At 41.5% G+C, this 21090-nt stretch overlaps 1 protein-coding gene across 1 annotated transcript; it reads left to right on the top strand.

Annotated features, from left to right (window-relative positions):
• The first annotated feature begins 2668 nt into the window (after nt 1-2668).
• Nucleotides 2669-19123, top strand: LOC101911902 (p53 apoptosis effector related to PMP-22-like). Its single transcript, XM_027795583.2, has 3 exons — nt 2669-3002; nt 16845-16988; nt 17253-19123. Exons 1-3 carry the CDS (start codon nt 2792-2794, stop codon nt 17465-17467), a joined length of 570 nt encoding a protein of 189 aa, XP_027651384.2. The 5' UTR covers nt 2669-2791; the 3' UTR covers nt 17468-19123.
• Nucleotides 19124-21090: the final 1967 nt, after the last annotated feature.

Genomic DNA, 21090 nt, shown 5'->3' with positions numbered 1-21090 from the left:
AGCTTGTACACTGCAAAAACCAAAGCACACGGAGGTTAAGCCATGACTTCAAATCACAGACTCCTTAACTAAAGTTTCTGATCATTTCCCCCTGTTTCCAACAGGAGCATTAGAATTGCATTTTGTTGCTTTTGAATGCATCTTCCACTCTACTGGTCCAGATGTCACAAATTACCCTTGTACTGAACGTGAAGATTGCTTGTAGTTCTAAGTCACTTGAGGATGACCAAGATGGGCAAGACACAGAAACACCCACGGTGACTGAACACTACTCATCTTTCTTTCACAGCATGATAACATGTTCTGTGGTATCGTCTCACAAGTGTAACATTTGTGACAACATGCATTGGTCCACAGGTGAGTTATAACAAAAACTGATGACAAATCCTTCAGTCATAAATGCCTACCAGAAACATGGCTCAGCGTTCAAAAAGCAGGGAAGAGGATTTTAGTCCTCAACAGGCATTGGCTCTGAAATACCTGACAGTGCCTGACTTCATACTGGATTTCAGCTACAAAACTGCTCTAACTTGATTTTTCTCTGAGAAAAGACAAAAAGGCTGAATTTTTTAAAAACTGTAACTTTGTAAAGGATTTAAACTTGGCAAGAGACTGAGTACAGACAGCTGAGTGAGGGCTCAGCTACAGTCTACAGCCACATGCATGAGTGTTTCTGAAGCCATCTTTCAAAAAACATTTAATATCCAAATCTGTGTTCTGTCAATCTTTTGGAGTTTGTTGTGCAGATTTCTACTTCAGCTGTGGCAACAGAAATAACATGTGTAAACAGACTTGGACAGCCTGCAGGTACCAGCACTTAGTGCAGTACATTGCACTAAGAGTGAGCTTCAAACCATACTTGTTTTAATGTAAATATTTTTTTTAAATCATGCATTAAAAATATATATTGCTGTGTTATAGAACTGGTAAATGACATTTTAAACATTATATTTATGTTAATTTAAACTGAATTTGTGGGTAGCACAAATGTGGAAGATACATAATATTCTAAGAAAATGGTGGTTCCCTAAAGTGTACTTTACAAAAAATACTTGAGAAAGCCCCTTATTTCCAAGCCAAAACAGCAGCTGAGGTGTCTTCATAGTTGGCTTTTGCTTTCAGCAACATTCAGACTCAATGGCCAAATCTGTAAAAATGTCTCCTGTTCTCATGGAGACTTGTTGCACGCCCCTGATGGACCTCTCACACCACAGGGGTATTGGGCTGTGTCCGTACTACAGAGCAGCTGCTGGCAGGATGCTTCAGCTAGCCAGAATTGCCCTGGCTAGAGAATGAGAGGCAAAGCAGCCCCACCACTGCTAATTTACCACCATGCTAATAAGCTGTCTCAGGTTAGAGATAAGGCACGGTATCACATTAACCCGTTCAAATTGCTTTCGTGACAGAGCTACTACATCTTCACAGTGCTGCAGCTCATTGCTGTGGATATTCCAGTTTGGGTCTGCGCAAGCTCAACACATCTTCAACCACTCCCCTGTACAGTGTATCAAATCAGTGTAAATTATTAATTTATTTTATTTAGGCCATTTTTTAATTTATAAATATTAATTCAGCAAAATGCTGTGGAGTTTGCAGCTCGGTACAGATGTCACATTTCACCGTGAAAACTGCAATAGAGTAGCAAATCACTGTGAGTAAATGGGTTCAGTTTTTGGATACATCCCCGCCTAACAAATTCCATCAGGGGAGCAAGGGAACTTTGCATCCTCTATGCTTAACCACATTTCACAGAAACCAGCTTTGATCTGCAAAGGGTGCAGCCACTTCTGGATGTAAAAGCGTCTGTTCCTTACCAAAATACCAGGTTGTAGCATGTGTTAGTTCAAAAGGAGAGTGCTACGAACATGGTTATATCACTTCTGAGCTGACAGACAGAAAACTCTGCCCTGCACTCATCTGGATGGCCTCCCGGGGCATGGCAAGGTGATGGCTCATCGCTGCATTGCTCTCACAGCACATTGCAGACAGGCTCTGACGGGCCCCAGGCAGTGCACGTACAGCCAGGGCCATGCACAGGGAGTGTTCGTAAGGCACGGTCAAATCAAAGCTCATTTTTTGTTCTCCCACTAAGGCTATATCCAAACTATACTATATTTTTAATGATAAATGTTGTTGGTATTTTCCCCCCTGCAGTTATGTCCCAAAAGGGGCAGGGAGGACAGTCACATGTTCTTTATTGTCTTAGCTTTATAGCAGCTACGGGAATTTTTCTAACTGTAAAAATTAAAGTATCATTTTATTTTTAAATGGAGTCCAAGAAAAGTAGTTCTCAGCCTCCAGGTGGCAAGTTTCAGAAGCAACCACCCTTCAATACAAATAGTTCCCTGGCTTGTCTCCTGTTTTCACCTGCCATAATGCAAATCCCTTAGGAGACAGAAAGGTGTAAACACAGCTGTGAGATGCTCCTGCTGATGGGGAGTGGCAGGAAGGAAAGCGTTAAATGCCGAGGGTAAACAAACCCGGTTTGTTAGAGTCAGCAGGGCAGAGAGGATCCCACAGATAAACCCAGCCTCGAAGCTTCTCCCCAGCTCAACTGGTTATTGCTCAGCGGCTCTTACTCATCTGAATCTAGGTGGAGCTCCCTCCCTCCCTCCCTCCCTGCATTGTCTCTCCTGATCAAAAAGCTTTTCTCAAACATCTGCACACACGTTCTCGTAGGTACCATCACTCACTTTCCAGGAGCTTTGCAGAAGCACCCATTGCTTTGCTTCACTGAGCCGGTGGCAGAGACATCCATCCTCGTCCCACCAGCCTCCCCCCGCCCTGAAAGATGGTGAAGTACGGCCTCGACTACACGCGGTGCAGATGGATCCTACCCCTGCTCCTGGGCATAGGTGTCATCTTTGGTATCATTGCGCTGGCAGGCAGGGGCTGGCTGGAGTCGCAGACCTTGCCCTACGTGCAGCAAGCGTCGTTATGGGAGAGCTGCAGGAGGCCTGGGCCGGGTGGGGAATGGACCTGCGAGTCCCTCATGGGTTACGGTAAGCACCTGCAAGGGTGGTGGGGAGCAGTTTCTGAAGCAGTGGGTCACATCTCTGAGCTCATCTTCCCTCAGCTCTCCTAACCATATTGCATAATATTTGGCATTTATATATGAAGTCATGGGCAACAGGCGCTGTCACTGAAATACACCAAGGCTTTTGACTAACAGGGTGAAGAAGAAAAATGCCCTCACCCCTGTGCAGAAGGAAATCTGGTTGCTTTAGCTGGTGGGTTGCATAGTACAAAAAACTACATGTGGCAATGTACAGTAATAACAGAAAATATTACAGCATTTAAGATTTTCTTCCTCTCTCAGAAGAAGCTAGTAACCTCTTCTTGATATCACTGCTTTCCGAAACATAACAGCTACTGCTGAACTAATTGTGTTGGTAGGCCTGGTATTAGTGTGATAAGCCAGTCCTGAGTGCTAGCAAGAAATGGGGAGGTAGAAATGTAAGATGATAGGAAGATATCTGGGGAGTGTCAGGCTGCCCTGACGTGCTGCCCTGAAACTGCTCCGGTAGGTGGGTCACGTGAAAGACTCTCCTTGTGATTATGAAAGAAAGCTTTAAAAGATGAAAGGATTTCTTGTTTGTACTGAATTTTGGTTAAGTACACTATTAAACATGTTGACCCAAGTGCAATCTTCAGCTTGAAAAGATGTAAACCACTGAGACTGGGAGAATAGGCCAAGGGAAGGATCACTCTAGATGTGCCCTATTCCTTCTTTTTTCTTTTTTTTTTTCCCCCTATATATCTGTTACTGGCCATGGTCTGAAACAAGTTATTTTGAGTGATGGGCTGTTAGCCTGAGCCAGGAGGAAAGTTCAAGCATTCTTACAATTTATGCTAATTCAAATTAAAAGGAATATAATTTTCTCTAAGGCTCAGAATCTCAGCTGCTCTTTTTGAAAATGAGTGTAAAAACACTTGCAGAAGCAATCTCAGGGATCATTTATTACAGCTTTTCAAAATTCTGACTCAATGTTTATCGTATATGGTCAAGCTCTACCAGCTATGCACAAATTTGAGCTGTAGCAAGTTAATTGCAGCAGGCCCCTGTGAGCACAGGGCTCCAGGGCAAGACTGGCTCCATTAAGTGCCATGCCCAGTCCTGCTCTCAGAGCTCCTGCATCAGCTGTGTGGCTAGGCATAGCTCAGGCCAGCAAATTGGCCTCTGGTACATGGCACTGAAGAGCAGGAGAGAGACACCCTGATGCTTAGCAAAGGGCTTCTCAGTCCTGAGTTTCCATGAAAAGTGATCCCTCCTCCTGATCGCCATGTTGGGCCCTGTGTCATGAATGCCAGCTTTAACCGGACAGAAAATGCTAAGAAGTTTCACCTTGATTGTCTTGATAATATAAGAGAAATTTCACCTTGCTTCCAGGTCCTACACGGTTGTTTGGCATTTCACTTCCTTCCTTATCCTGCCTCAATCTGACATGCTTACATTCTGCAGTTGTATGCACATTTTTGCACTGGACAGCATCTTCACACAAACCAGGGAGGGTATCCTCTATGTGGACTACCCTGCAATATCTGGGGTTTCCATGAATCACATCCAAAATAAGTCCAGCACTTCTAATGCAGAAATGTTGGGCTTAGTACACACGTGCAGAACATTCTCCAACATGTATATTGGAGAGTCAGCTGATGCTTCTGAAAACATCAGAAATGCTGTTCATGTGCTGTGTGACTGCATTAAGCTCTCAATGGGCTTGCATCTATTATTTCACCTCTTTAGGCTTACTAAATATCCAGAAAACCTAAGCAAATCCTCAAAATCCTGCTGGACAACATTTCCAGGTGGAAAAGGGTGATATGTCTGGGACAACGGACATAAAGGCTGCATGTAAAAATGTGTGTATAAGCCAAGTGACAGTGGATTGCACTGTCAGGCTTCTGCCTCTGCTAGACGATGCCATTACAACATGGATCTTGGCCATAGCAGGGGTGGGTTACCCCTGACCCATAAGAGGGCTGTAGACCTGACCATTAAGGATGCAAACTCATGTCACTGCCCTGATCCTTTCCAGTCCCTTCCTTCAGACACCATCTCTCCAGAGGTGGGATGTGTTCAGATCCAATCCTGTCCTCCATTTTTCCTATTGTTCTGTTCTTGCTCAGGTGATGTGGGGTTGGCATCTTTCTTCTAGGGCTCCTGCCTTTCCTCACACAGGGTGAAGATACCTGATGCCAGTCTTGTATTCCACTCAAAAGACCAGGCCACAGGCCAGCATCTCACTTGTGAGCATCCAGTTCTTGTGTTGAGCCTGGTTCTATCTGCCTCAGTGTGGAAACAGAGGGTTTTAATAATTCTGGTTTACATTTATCCACAGTGCTTCAGAAAGGTCATAGAAAACAAGCATTCAGCATCATGTTCTGTGGGGTGTTTAACTTCGTTTTATGCCAAGCTAAACACAGTGCTGGATAAACAAAGTGTAGTTATATGCCTTCCTGAGCACAGAGACAAAAGATGTGATGTAAACAGAAAGGACAGAAGTGTTTTACATCTTTCCTGAGATGAACTGTCTCTTCCCCGCCCCCCCCTCTATTCCACATGTTCCACAGTTCCCATCTCATTTTCTCTGGGCTTTACTCTCAGCCTTCCTGCCTGATCTGCCACAGGCTGCGTAGGTTCTGAGATTCAGTCTTCCTGTGGGGATGGTTTCACTGACATAGGTGATACACGTGTACCCCAGCAGCTGCCAGCAAATATTCTCAACATGACTTGGACAGTGTAGCTATCTTAATCCACTACAGACATCTTTACCCTATCATGATTAGATATAATCGTAACTTTCCTGCAAGTTGTTCAATATAATGTGCAAATTCAAACCAAATTCTCCATGTGTGATGTTTGCAATTCCCCTTAAATCTCTGCTGTTTGGCTTAACATATACATACACAGACAGAAGGCAAAATCCCAGCATCATTGAGGTGGGTCAGACTGGAAGGGAAGAAGGTTGAATGTTTCATTGGTTGCACCAGTGGAGTTTGGAGTCTCTGAAGAGCTGCTTAAACTGGTGGAATTAACACCTCACAGAGAAGACAAGAAGCTTGTACACTTTTTTTTTCTTTCCTTTTTGAAATCCAGTAGAATAACTCCACTGGTGTAGCTGTTTTCTGTGAAAGCACCTGCACACTTGTTTTTTTGCAAAGTTCATGAATTCTGTGGAAGTGAGAATATGAAGAGTTTATAGATTTTGTTTTCTTCTCCAAGAGTTCAGATCTTTTGATTTAACCATATAACACCCATCTAGACTTTATCAGAAGTCTTTGGCTTTTCAAACATATTTAGCTGAAATAAATAGAACTTTCTAGGAAAAAATATTTAGTGCATTAGGACACTTACTTGAAATGCATGGAGTTTAGGATGAGGGGCTGAGGGATGCAAACTGTAGCTCTGCAACGTTCTGGCACTTGGAACAAATAAAGGTCTAAAGCTTATAACATGTTTGAACCCTTACAAAGACAGAGACAGAGACTTTTTGGATAGATAATGAGCACAATATAGGATGTATCTGTCTGGGACATGATTGAGCTTGCAAAGAAAACACGGAGGTTAAATCCCTTCATGAAGCTGGCACAGCACTCCTTTGTTTTTCTTGATTTTTGGCTATATAACCTCTCTTGAACAAGGTGTGTCTCACAGACTTGAGACATCTTTTCAGTGTACAATTTATTCCACTGCAGGCTTTGAAGGTGTTTAAACATGTGTGGATTTAGTTGGGGGAAAAGAACTGATTTTATTTTATTAGTCTCAATGTGTTGCACAATAGGATGAAAAACTACCCTTGTTCCTTCTTATGTTCCACTCACGCCTGCAGCTCCTTCACATGCAGATGCTGCCATCAAAATAACTGCAGCTTAAATCTCTAAATTTAGGTTGAAGTGGTCTGCTCATTTGCATGGTGCAAATAGAGATCTTGGGGGGAAAAAATCAGGAAGAGGTATTTCCACATGACAAGTGGAATCCAGATCTTCACTTATTTTCACATCATAGTATTCAATTACAGACTTTTCCTAGGAAGTGTGGCAAGTTTAGTGACTGTGAGGATTAGTGGAGAGATAAATGATTTTGCCATCTGGAAAGGACACCTTCCTGCATCTTGTCTTCCAGGCAAATAATGGGTAACTGTCCTAGCTCATTCCATTTTTATTTTGGTCCATAAATATTAATGCAATACTACAAGACAGGATGACTAGTAAATGTAGTATGATTATAATGAACAAGAATTACTTCAAATATGGTGGCAGATGAGTGTGTCTATAGGATAAATGAAAGAAGGGAATGTGCAAAAGGTAATACCCTCTTGAGGAAAGACGTTCTGCTTTAGTCTCATAGGAACACCACTGCTGAGTAGATTTTCGATTTTCTTCCCTGTTTTGCCTATATCCCTATATCAGGCTCCTGGGTCTGTGGGATCTTTTGCTACCATGAAGCACAATTTATTATTTTGGAGGAATAACAAAATGGAAATCACTTGCTAAAAATCCCCAGCTAAAGCTACAACAGCAATGTACGCAGTGTGGTCAGGATCAGTCTCCGAGTAGCAAAGGACTTATCTTCGTACTGCACTTATCACTGGCCTTGCAGTGCTGGCCCCACAGCTCTCCCTCTGGGAAACCTCCAGCAGACCAGTGACTCATAAACACCCAGGGCGCAGAACAGAACAGACACCAAGTTTCCCTGTTGCTAGCTGCCTGCATAAAACTGTTTTGCCTTCCCCCGTGTTCCCATCACATCTGACAGCCAGCACCTGACCCCAGGCATGGGGAAGCCCTCACTTGCCTCGAGCTGAAGCAAGCTCCCTGACCAGAGTGGCATAGGGGTGTTTCCAGATGGATAGGCTGAGAGACAGCCCCTTTCAGCAGTGCCTGGGAGGAGAAGCAAACTGTCCCAGCAGCTCTTCGGCATCTGAGGGTGGCTGCATGTGGGAATAGAAATTAAGCAAGCAAGTAACTGCTTTTGAAGCAGGGACTAGCTCAAGTCATAGGGCCTTTATTGCAGACTTCCCCTGAAATCAAGGTTCTGCACCTGAAGGCTTTCAGAATCTGGTGAAATTCAAGTAGATTTGGAAAAGTGTCCTTGCAGCTAGAAAACAAAGGCTGGGGAGGTTTCTGACTAGTCCAAGGAGGCCTGTGGGAGAGCCCAGCTCTATGTTTTGTGCATTGCCTGGATTCCAGGGCAAACCTGACTCCTTTGACACAGTGTGAACTGAAAATGAAAGCTTGTCGCTGTTCCTGCTGCAACTTAGCATCAAACAGTTATATTTACATACAGTGATTGCCTGTAGTTTTAATGACAGTGTATACAGAAGCACACAATTTCTTAAGTCATCAGTCTCCTAGAAGTGTAATGTTACCTGGGACTAACCAGTGAGAAATGAGATTACAAGATTAGTTACTTAATAACATAGAATATTCAATCATTATTCAAAACTTAGAATGCTAGAAAATACAGGTTCAATTAAAAGTATGCAGTAATGAAAACATCACAACAATATATTTAAGGAACTCTGATGCAAGAAATAAAGAAGAAATTTGATTTTCCTCCAGCTTGTAGGAGACACTCTGATGTTACTATGGAGGTATAACAGAAGGGAATCAAACCCAGAGAATTTAGTTACCATTGCAGTTTTCGTTCCTCATCTGCTAACACGCTTTCCCTTATAATTTTAGGGTTTGTCCTTTTGTATGTTTAGTGGCAGATTGGTTTAATTAGATTCTTTTCTAAGTAATAGTTATACTCTTCAGCAATTAACTCTACAGAGAGCAATTCCACATGTCATCCCACTGTTTATTATCCAATCTTCCTTTAAGAATTACAGTTAAATTGGGTGGGAAAATAGCAATTGCATAGAGAGTTCTCATCTCCCCAACAGGAGATATGAACTGTTGGTGTTGAGGACTTTGCAAAGATCCTCAACGCTTTGTGTTGTCAGGACCTTAAGTCCTTGAGAGGATACCATTCACTCATACACACAGAGGAGGCATCGCTGCTGCAGATGCATGGAAACTTGTGGCTAAACTCTCATTTCTCTTCACCTCATCTCTTCCTCTAGCTTATTGAGGTGATCTGATACAGCAGGGCTATAATAACCTCTCCATATTCTGAATGGTGATAAGGACTGCAAGATAGATTTCAAATTCCACTGTAGGGTTAAACAGTCAGGATAACAGTCAGGTTAAACTATCTTAAGCAGGAAAGTAGTTATGCAGCAGAAGAAACAACTCTCAAAACACTGGGTTTTTTTCACATTTCCATATCTTTCCTCACTGGCAACTTGCATTGCTCTGAGCAACCTTGAACACATTGAGTCAGTGAGTATTGTAACACCATGCTGCTTCTTTGTCAAGTACCATTACAAAATCTATCATCACTGAAAAATTCCCAACGTACTTTGTGGAATGATAGTGGTAGTTTATGTCCTAGAGGTTTCTGGCTTCCTTCTGCTGGTACTAAGTAACACTTCAGATCACACACAGTCCTGCTGAAGTACTAATCTGCAAATGAATACATGTAATGTCACCTGTTACATTGAATATGCACACTGTGCCCAAATCAGGCCCCAAATGTAGGAAGTCTCTGTGCGCTTCATTAACAACCCCATCAGCAGTAAGCAGCAAGTGATGAAGACTTTCAGGATGTGTTGTAAAAGCTATTTCATTCACAAGAAAAGTAAATAGAGCTTATGATGTATTTTATGAGCACAAAGTACCATTTCTGCTTATATGTGGGGGTTTTTCTTTTGCAAATGGTAAAATTTTGCTTCTAACAGAAAATTAGATCCAGATTCACAGCTGCTCTCTATCGGAGAGAAACCCCCTAGTGCAAAAGGCGACTTTCAGCAAGGTTTCAGAACAAAGTTTGCTTACAGCATGAAAACTGCAGCTCAAGAGTGAGAACAATACTTGGCGCATATAGAAATGAGATGTAAATTCAGTGTTCAGCAGCCTCAAATTGCCCTGGGAATATAAAACTTTAAAAGAGTTTTTGGAAAGGTTCCACTCTGCTGTTTTGATTAAAAGTCCTAGTTCATAGCCTGCGTTACCATGGAATTGATTGTCTTTAATTCACATTAAATATTTTAACCCATTTTTAACTCAGGAGTAGTTAGGAAGCAGGTACCTCTTGCTACTCTGATTAACTGAGCTTATGTATATGTACTGATTAATGAACACCTTACCTATTTTATTTACTTGACCCTCCCAACCCCCATATACACATCCAATCCTGCTTTAATTTAAAACAAATAGTAAAAAATAGGAGGAAAAAATGTTATGGCATTAAAACACAGAAGACTGAGCTTTAATCCCGAGATGTTCTCTATGTATGCAACTGCTTCTGAAGATAATGTGAGATAGGGGTATTCCCTGACTCTCTCATGAGCAAACCTTTAATTCTGAGGCACTGTGTGCACATTATTTTTAATAGCTAACTTACTCCCATGGTGCTCCCTTTGATGACGGCTCTACGCCCTCTGCCACTTCTGCCTCCCTAGCACTAAGTAAGCATCAGGGAGGAACCCTCATTAATACAAGATTTGCAGAAACCAGCTTCTAAGTCAAGCTTGTACATGCCTGGGCTTATGATGAGATGAGTTTGAACCACTCCCTAAGATGGAGTTGCTCCTCCCCTCAAATTCAATTTGGAATAACTTCTAAGTTGAATTACTTGCCTCAGTAAGAGAAGAGGTTTCCAGAAGTATGCAAGGTCTTGGATGAAGGTTTTGCCTATATATGTTCGTGAGTGAAGTCAGTGGAAGGGAAATAATAGGGTTTTGCTTTAAAGGAGTTAAAGTCCACCAAGCTAAACTGAGCTCTTCCTTTAGCACCAAGCTATGGTCAAGACACTGCTTTGTGCTAATACATGCTGTGTTTTATTGATAAATGGCCTATTCATAAATGTTCTTTTCCTTACTGTTGTCATTTAAAATCATTATCATAGGGTAATAGTCCTAAAGTCCTAATCCTTTCTTATGTATATGGGGCCTGCTACTATCACTGAGAAACTTTTGCAAGATTATCTTAGTGTGAACTTACATAAGTCATTCTTTACTTCCATAGCTGTCTCTTAAGTGGTGGCAAGTTAAAAGCTGGTTCCTGCTCACATAAAACTGGCTTGCATGTTATGAGATAATTTTCTGTTATTAAATGAGAAATCCCTATTAACTGCCAATGAATTCTAAGGAAGCAATGCTAGGGGAAAGAACAGAATTACCAAAAAGGATGCCAAACAAAAGGACCAAAAATTTTGTATTGCACTCCAAATGATATAAACTCACACAAAAAAAACCCAAAGGGAAACATCCAGTATTGACTCCTCATGGGAAAGATATTCAGAGAATGCAGTTGTTTTAAGAATGATTCAGATGCAACGGAGATACAAGCTCAAAGAGTAATACACATCCAATCATGCCTTTGATATATTTTCCTCAGTTTATTCTGTTCATAAATCTTCCATGACTAACATGTGATTTTCTTCACTTATATAGCCTTCCTTTGAAATTATTTTCAGTCAATAGCTTTCAGTCTGCACATACAGTTTATTCACAAGAAGTTGCTTTTAAAAGTTCCTGATTTATCTTGGCTGCATACAAACACGTGCATTAGTGTTTCAACGCCAGCTCATGTGAGCAGCAAACGCAGAGATTTCAGTGTTCACTTGTTTTCAAAAAGAGCACAGGACTTTCCCACAGTTGGCACGTTAGAGTTGTGATTTCCAAAAGACAGGCTTTTGCACTGTCTAGTGTTGCACAGATAACATGAGGAATCCAGAGTGCTGGATGACAGCGGCTTGCACATACACCAACAGCTCATAACTCTTTGGCTGATAAGTTGAGATGTGAGTTAATGAGTTTGATGGACGATCTTTAGATTCACGCTAAGGAGAATGCAGGTTCTGCTGCAGACATGCTCACTTTCACATGGAAGCTTTCTTGAGGAGAACAAACCAAAATGAAATGGATAAAACCTGGCCAAAGCAGTTCCTTTTCAAAGTGAAGCATGCGCTCTGCAGGGTTCACCACACCCTGATAAAGAACGTCAGGTTGAGAAACCTGAGTTCAGCTTTGTTTCCAAAATAATGCTCTTTCCCTTTAATCAGAGGGATGTAAAGCAGGTTGAACTCTGCAAACTCAGCCAAGAAACATTCTCATGACATACAACAGAGCGGTGAATCACCACCAGGGCAGATTTTAGTTCTTGTAAGAATTGCTTTGCCTGATTGGAGCTAGAACTGCAGGGTTTGTGTTTCTTTCCCTTGGTGGTATGAAGGATAACAGAGCAAAATATTAGTCTGTTACATTTTCTTTCCCCCACCTCTCTGTTTCTTTTGAATTAAGACTATCCTTCACAAAATTGCTACACAATTCACTGCAGAAGCAGATGTGTTAAAACAGTCAGCAAGAACCTGTAAGGTAATTGTTGGTGTCTGTGAGCCGATAATAAATATTTGTTTTACTTCCAGTGCTAGTTGTGTATTTAGCTTCACACCAGAAGGAGAATTTGGAGAAATATGTTCTTATTGATTACACCAGGAGAGGTACTTCTGATTGCTCTGGGGTTGCTTTCAGAAAATGTCACTCAAAGAGAGAGACTCAGTAGTTCATGTGGTTTGGGGCTACCAGATCAAGAAAAACATGAGAATGTCATTGTGAATGTTTTCCCATGTTTTGAACCACATATACCAGAACACAAAAATTTGCATTTGTCATGGGGCAAGTAGACTTCACATGCTATTTTCAAGGCACGACAGCTCTTTTTTGAAGGCACCATTCAGAGCATGAAACATGGCAGGCTAAGGAAAGACTAGAGGTAGTGGTTCAAAGTTTTGGTTCAACTTCCTGCTGGCCAAGGAAGTTTATTTCCTTATGTGTGAAGCACAGACAGTGTTTACACTTTTACAAACTGGAAAATACAGGAGGGAGTAAAATCAGGAAGGCAGGAAACCAGAGGCACTTTTAATCCTGGATCTCTAATGAAGTCCATCAGCATCCCGATGGCTGCAGTCAGCAGTAGGATATTCAGAACATGTTTAGATGGTGCAATACAAGAAGTAATCATGCTACCTCTAAACCGAGTTAGCTTTAATAGCAGAGTAATAAAGCTGCATTATTATTATTGTATACTGTCTCAGCTAATTACCTTGCTCATAAGCTACAGTGAGCTCTGTACTGGCATGAGTGGGCTCGCTCTTGTCTCTAAATTAGCTCAAGGGTCTTCTCACACAGCACGGAGTTTTAGAAGGCAGGCACGTATTTTCATTTTCCAGTAGTCACATATTGCTACATTCATTCACTGTGGGTAGTCCAGACCCTCACAAATCATGCTGATTGACATACAAAACACTGTAAACAGAAGCACTGTCCTTGCTCTGCTTGAAACATGAAAACATGGGTTCCTTTTGCTTATTTGGGGTAGCAAGGTCTTGTGTTAAGGCAAAATTGCTCAGAAAATTGCCAGCTAGAAGGAGTTTTTAAGAGCGAATGACATGTAGCTTCCTACAGACCCTTGCATAGCTTTCACTGGTGTTCTTTCAGCTGAGGAGATGAAAAAAGGAGAAATAGGACTTGCAGGGAAGTGTTACAGGATCCTGCTGGTATTCAAGGACACTCTTGCATAAACACACATTTCTTTTCTCACAAGTACATTTTAACTCTTGAACAGCTGAAACATCACTGCCATTTTTGGGGGCTGAGAAAACAGATCTCATGAACTGCTGAATATTTTCAGACTCAGCTTGATGTCCTGTAACCTGCTGCTCCCTCTGTTTCAATTTTTGGTTTGATGAGAGGTGGACTAGATCCTTACAGCTTCCAACTCTCTTCTGTGTAAAGTGTACTTTGAGTTGGTTGCACCTGTGATCCTTTGCTGTGGAGTTCATATTTTTAAGACAAACCTTTGCAGTTAGGACAGTTTATTTATGTTTTTGCTTTGTGTAAAAGCAAGAAACCCCACAACAGTGGAAGATAAGAGAAGATTTGAAATCAGATTAGCCACTTGTTTGTCACTGTTTTCTGACTCATTTAATTCTTCTAATTCTGGCATTTTTAAAGGAATTGTAAGTCATAGTCCTATTGGTAAAGACACTAAGCTACTCTAGTGCTCCTGGCTGGCACAAGGCAAAATAAACATCTCAGATACAGAAACAGTTGCAATTATTCCTACATAAAGCTTTTGCTACCTTTTACCCTAGAAAAGTAAGGTGTTTGCACGCTGCAGTCTTAGACTACTGATAACGGTGACTTTTTGAAAAGGACAGATGAAGTCAGGGTACTGTTCCTCAAAAAAAACCCATAGTGCCTCTTCCATGTAATCCTATTGCCTTACTTGGAGCTGCATATTGGTTTTCTTCCAACACTGATTTAAACTTTTTTTCCTCTTTTGTGGAAGTGAGAGTCACAAAACTGGCTGCTAGGTGATTAAGCAATGCCTCTTAAAGACCTAAGCATCCTGCAACAGCATGTCTCTTCTTGCCACATAGTCAATGCCCAGTGGGCTGGGTGTGCACCCAATCTGCTTTCATACAGTCACAGCATTTGAAACACTACTTCAGTAAAAACACCTGGGCGAGCCCAACAGAGGAGGGAGATGGTGGCATGGGCAAGGTGCCAGCAGGCACCAGCTCCTGAGCCCCCAGTCCAGGCGATGCTCCCACCCTAGGGGATGGTGTTCAGCCATCAGCTGCTCCTGGGAAGCAAGGCTGAGCTTTGGCAAACTGTCTGCTGCCCACAGCAGTGGTGGTGGCAGTAACTGAGATGAAACCACCAGGTTTCATGGCGCTTCAGCACCTCCTGTGTCCTCTGACTCTTCTCTGGGAAAGGACACCCCTTTGCCCAGGAGTTTTGCACCTAACCACAACCAGTTGTGCACCTAGCAAAAAAAAATCACCTCTAAATGTCCTTGTCATATCACCCTTTTTGCCAACCCTTCTGGGGGTTGGAACTAGATGACCTTTAAGGTCCCTCCCAACCCAAATCTATGATTCTATGATTATAAGTTATAACTCTTGTATCCGAGAACAGTGAGGTCACCTCTGCTGAGCAACTTCTCTTACAGCTAGGTGCCCCTTTTTTTGATGTTACAGAGGGGTGGGAGAGAGGCTGGGAGCAGAAGCAACCTCAGCAGGGAAAACTGAGCTGTGGCAGTCCAAGAAATTCCTCTTCCTGGCTGTTTCCTTTGACATTCTGCCTGAGGTGCTGCTCTCCCACCTGTGCCTCCACATTCCATGCTCTACCTCCAAGCCTCCTGTAAGCTCCCCAAGAGAAGAGTTTGGACTAAAATACTGAGATAGAAAATGAGATGTGGGCACAACTTTGCTGTCCCTTTCAGTCTTCTCAGGCAGCTGCCTGTTTACAGGAAAAATAATACAGTTGAAAAGACCTATAAGGAGACAGAAACTTTTTGGTATAAGGAAGAAAAAAAGACACAACATAAAACTGAAAATGTAGTGTGACAGCCAAAATGGAGTGGGATTGTAAAGCAGGGGGGAATGGTGAAAAGCGAACAAAAAGGGAAATTGGTTTTGATGGGCTAATGGGAAGAAAAGTAGAGCTGGAAAATCCTGATCTATTTTTCTAGTCTAATAGCAGAGGTGGTGTGGGGCCTGGAGGAAGAGAGGCTGAGCACCAAGGTATCACCCACCAGGGACACAACGGTGGCTTTCATGCCTACCCAACACCAGGCAGGGGGAAGATAGGACACTTTGCATTGTATTACTTGCACGTTCAAAGCAGACAAATTGGCAGGTTAATGGCTACCAAAAATCTTAACTAACTCAGTTCCAGAGGGAGCTTTCACTGAACAGCCTGCACAGCATTTAAGTTGAGTTGTAATTATCATCAGGGTTTTTTGGTTGTGATAATTTCTCATGCTGCTACTGTATGTATATTTGTTTAGAAGCTGACACCTTAGAAACGGATAGTGTAGGTGAGGAGGTGAAGTCTGTAGATGTCCAGCAGATTTTAACTGCCTACTCCACCTACATACACAATTTAAAAAGTATCAAAGTGGGATTTTTACATTCAGAAGAGGAGACACTTTGATCTCTTTGAGCAGCAGTTGCCCCTCAAGACTTAAAATATTGAATAAATAATATTTTTTCCCAGTTGTTATGCCAAGACAATATGCTTTGCTCTGACATGTTATAACATAAAGTTATATAAATTGAAAATGAAAGTGTTAATACCCTGAACAAGCTTTTCAAAATGAAATGGTTCTGACTTTGGATCAAAAGCAAAGGTCAAATTTCCCTACAAAATAGATTCCAGATCTTTGGATCCATTTAGGACACACAGTTAGACAAAGGCTGGAAAGCAGAAACTACTGAATTTTGACATTTATGGGCTATTGCCATACCTTTAAATTTGCATGCCAGACTGGTAGTGCTTGTATAAGCACATATTTTTAAAGGAAGAATTTAATTAGTTTCAGAGACTGTCTAATTTTCCTTGTCCATGCAAAACACTGCTGGTTTTATGACACCTGCTGAGGTAGTGACATTCGTTATTGAAGGATAGTGTCTGTTCTTACATCTTTACTGTCATTTTTGTCTTAATTGTTAAATCTAAAGAGGAAGCTTACACACAAGCCCCACTGCATTTATATAAGAGAGGTCAAAGCTGGCATTTTCATGTATTCTGCACTCAGTGAATGGTTTGTTGTGGAACTAAAATGTTCACCTATGAGAGGAGAGAAAGATCCCATGCTTGCTTTCTTGGGAGCTGACCTTCTTTTCACATTTGTTTATAAACAGCCTTTCATTACAAACCAGAGAAGAACACTGCAAAAGGATTTTCTTGTTCCTTTCTAATGTATCTTCCTTCTGATTTCAGCTTGGGGAAGAGCTGCTGCTGCCACATACCTGGTCGGCTTTATACTTCTAGTCATCTGTTTTGCTCTGGCCATCATAGCATTTGCCATTGACACACTTCGGTTCAACTTCATACGTGGGATTGGAGGCTTGCTTTTTGTCGCTGGTAAGGCAGTATGTGAAGTCAAATTTAGCTTGTACAGGTATATCCATACTAGAACTGGTATGTGCCTCAGCTGATTCTATACCCAAATCTTTGCCTGTGTGCACTTGAGCTCTCTATGAAAAATCATATAATAAAGACTGTTACAGCAGTGGATCAATTTTCAAATATTCCAAAACACGGGTGAGTTTAGCTACAGGTATTATGGAGGCAGGCAACGTGATGGATGTTAGCTTAAACATTTTTTGTTTTCTCCTGTTTCTTCAGCTGTGTTCTCCATCATGGGCCTGGTCATTTATCCAGTAAAGTTCTCGACTGAAATTGATATGACGGGGATCAATATGTTCAGCTGGGCCTACGGCTTCGGCTGGACCACCGCCATTATGGAAATATGCTTGGGATTCTTCTTCTGCTGCCTTCCTAACTATGAAGATCAGATCTTGGGTAATGTGAAGCCCACATATTTTTACTCTTCCCCATAAGCACCAGGAAAAATGCGTTAGTATTCCAGAGATATCTGACAGACCAACTACATTTTCCAGAATATTGTCATCAGCTGTTAGTTGAAAAGGCTGGAAACTTTTCAAATACATGTAGAGAAATGGTACTGGCACTCTACAATAAAGTTATCTACTCTGTTTTGGACCTTCATATCTGATGTGGGTTGATTAGATAAAGCCTAAACATGAAAAAAACTTGTGTTTACTCATTCATTCCCATGAGTGGGGTGTATGTGTATTCCATTGCATCTTAAATGCATTCATATTACTAATTACATTCAGAAAAGCTTTTTAAACTGCCAATAAACAAAACAAGCTTCTTCCTGAAGGAAAGCAGCTCACAAATATCCCATTTTGTATGTATCATCTTTAACTTGAAGATATTGCACATTTTTCAATAAAATACCTTTATCACTGGCTGCCAAATTAGTAAATTAGTCAGCCAGCACTTCACATCTTTGCTTCCATTTTTCATTCATTCACTTAAGCTGTAGGCACAGGGTAAGGAAAGTATGAGAAAAAGCTCCCTACCCAAGCCAGCATCTTGACTTTTGCCCATCCATGTGGAATTTAAGTATTTATTTCTAAATATTTGCAAGGGTAAGCAAGGACTGTCAGTAAACCCTTAAAAATCTTGGCATGCTATTTTTGGGGCCAGTGCAGAGCAGGCAGAAGCAGAGGGGATTTCAAGTCACCTCTGCAACCTACAGACCTGGTTTGAAGAGGGTCCTGGTGTGGCTTTCTTCATGGGTGTCTGCCTCTTTTCTCCACTGTATCAAAATCTATGGCTTAAAAAGCTCTGTTATAATGGTCCAGCTCTTTTATCCAGAGTAGAAGAGTCAGGAAGGGCTTAAACAGAGGTATGTTTCCCCTACATGTCAGGAGTTGAGCATATCAAATATTTTTTAGAAGGACCATTTTTCACTGATTTGCTGTTCATAAGTATTTTAAAAGTGGAAAGTGTATACTATTTTATGTAACTGGAAAATGCATAAATACCCCTTACCAATGCATACTAAGGCTCTCACAGAGAAAATCACATCATAAAACCCCTTTCAGTATCTTGTACTCCACAGTGGCACAAGCCTTGATATATTGCAAGCAATTAAGTGTATACTCAAGACTCTGCTGGTTTCTGCCTTGTTAATCCTAACTTTATAATGTTCCATTTTTTTCTCTTAAGTGAAAAAATGGATACTTTTGCTGTGTGGAAAAAGAAGTCTAGTCAAAATCCTTAGCTGCAGGGGATTATTAGCTTGTAACACATCTGCAGGTTTTTAACTATGTGCACTTCATGGAAAGTGCCCTGCCAAATGTTCTTTACTGCAAAGAGTGAGAGGTAGAAAAAAAATTAGTAAAGGTTCTGCATAGCTAAAATTAATAAAGTCCCAGGACTTAACCTGTTTTTTTGAAGCAGCTAACTTCATTTACTTTTATAGAGTGTCTTCCAACCTCAATCAATAAATATAAGAGATGTATCAGACCAATGGGGAGGGTATATGCAACAGGGAATAGTTAGTCAAGAACTTGCAAATACATTAAGAAGGTGTTTCCTAGTTGGAAGGAAATTAAAATGAAATAGAGTTGAGAAAGCAGTTTGTATAAAATGTCTTGAAATTCTTTTTGTAATGCTATCTGTTTAGGAAAAAAATTATCATAAATCTTTTCATTATGCTTATTATACCTAATAAATGATGGTATCTATATATTGTTTCAAAAATGAGTCTTAGTTTTTGTTCTTTACTATGAGTGGGGAAGTATGGAAGCCCCCAAAGCTTTCTCTTCTCAGGCATCACCTTGGAGCCCCTGGGTATGCTGGCTGGATTTTGAGAGGGGAGAGTAACTTACAAATCTAGCATTACAACAGCTTGTATTATTTTCCAGTCTGATTTTGGCTGTCTCCTGAGGCCTCGTTCACAAGCACATGAGAACAGTGGACTTATGGGCAATGTGGCATCATGTAACTACACTCACGATTCTGTGCTATAATGTGCTATAGCTTGTTTTGGCATTGAGGGTTCACCGCATAGGAAGCCGGTGTGGTCCTGCTCAGTGTTTTTGCTCCAAGGCATGTGGCAATCCCCTGAGGAAGCAAAAGGGAGCTTGAGCAACCACTGATCATATTTACAGTTTCTTTAACATTAGCTGGACACTGACCCAACATCTGGAGGTGGGGAAAAGTGCACAAAACAAGGTTTAGGAGTGTGACTCCAGCCTTGATGAGAGAGCAGAGCACAATTAAAAAGCAAAGAAAAATTCCAGAGATCGTCCTCCTTCCTCCCTCCTCTCCCTTGCTCTCAGCAGCTTTGCCACTTACTTCCTCTTTCTTCTCCTCCTTCCTAAGGGCAACAGGGCAGTTTCAGGGCTGGTAGCTGCAGTTCTGTGGGACACAGCCCCAGTCCCCATTCCCCCCTGCCACTTTCTCCTTCCTGGGAGAGGGGAGGAGTGAAGCACCTTTGCTGACCTCAGCACAGCAGCAGGAACCCTAGCCTGGCTCCTTGCCCCAGAATCCTACAGGGAAAGGCTCTCTCTAAAAAACAGGAGGAGGTCAGGTGGGTACCCAACAAGCAGACGCATCACAGGGGCTAGAGCTCAAGTGCCTGCCTTTAGGGTGCTTTGCTTCCAGTCATGCCAGGCCAGTTCAACACAGATCCCTAGAAAAACACATCCTAAATCTTGAGGCAGAAAAACAGTGAGAAAAAGTATAAAACTTGTACAGATCCCAGTGCTGTTTCCTGTAAGTGCTTAGACAGCAGAGCACAGCAAAAGCAGCCTGCAAAATGCAATCAGTTCTGACAGAAAAGGAAGCTGAATCAAGAAGCCAAGGATGTGCCTCAACTAGATTATTGACTATTATTATTAGGTAATCAACTAGCTAGGTTATCAACTAAACTGTTAAATTAGTCTACAGCCAGGTCAAGTAGGTTATTAACTAACCAAATTGTTAGATTAATTTCAGCTAAGTCAGCATCAGAAAGTTGGTATTTTCAAGGAAAGGAGAAATGAGAGTAAGAGAAGACATTCCTTTAGTTCTGCATCTCCATTTAGCAGGGTTCTTGTTCCAGGTCTTGCCTGTAATAGAAAAGGGCACTTAACCACTAAAGCAGCACAACAAAAGACTTAAAGTTTCACTGTGCCCAATGGCTATGCTAAAGAGAGATCAGAAAGGAACAGATGTCTGCAAGATTTGGCTTTACAGAATATTAGATCTGCTACAACAACAGAAGGAAAGACTTGACTGCCAAAGGCATTGCTGCTGTTACCATCAAATTAAGAATTAGGGAAGCATCCTTCAATAAACACATTTTATCTAATTCAACTCTACTATTGAAAAGCAAGGGAAAAATTGTGCTGAAAACAAGTGAAATGTCAAGCAGCACTACAGGTACAAACTCAAGCAAAAGAAACAATGAAAACTTTCTGCTGGTAAGTTATTAAGTTCAGTTTAATTTCTGCTGTTTCTGCCAGAGCTTGTATAACATTTTTTTCAATTTTCTCTGCAGCTGTGTCCATATTTCACTATACATTTCTCAGGCACCTGCCATTTGGTCTTAAAATACAGCCTGCTTAATCGATAGTTTGAAGGCAATCCAGTCTGCAACTGT

Source organism: Falco peregrinus, chromosome 7 (assembly GCF_023634155.1).
Source record: "Falco peregrinus isolate bFalPer1 chromosome 7, bFalPer1.pri, whole genome shotgun sequence".
Lineage (NCBI taxonomy): Eukaryota > Metazoa > Chordata > Aves > Falconiformes > Falconidae > Falco > Falco peregrinus.
This window is presented reverse-complemented; position numbering and strand designations above follow the sequence as displayed.

Coding starts and splice junctions, on each gene's coding strand:
- LOC101911902 (XM_027795583.2), top strand. CDS start 2,792: ATGGTGAAGTACGGCCTCGACTACACGCGGTGCAGATGGATCCTACCC. Junction 3,003..16,844: donor CGAGTCCCTCATGGGTTACG/GTAAGCACCTGC, acceptor TTCTGATTTCAG/CTTGGGGAAGAGCTGCTGCT. Junction 16,989..17,252: donor AGGCTTGCTTTTTGTCGCTG/GTAAGGCAGTAT, acceptor CTGTTTCTTCAG/CTGTGTTCTCCATCATGGGC.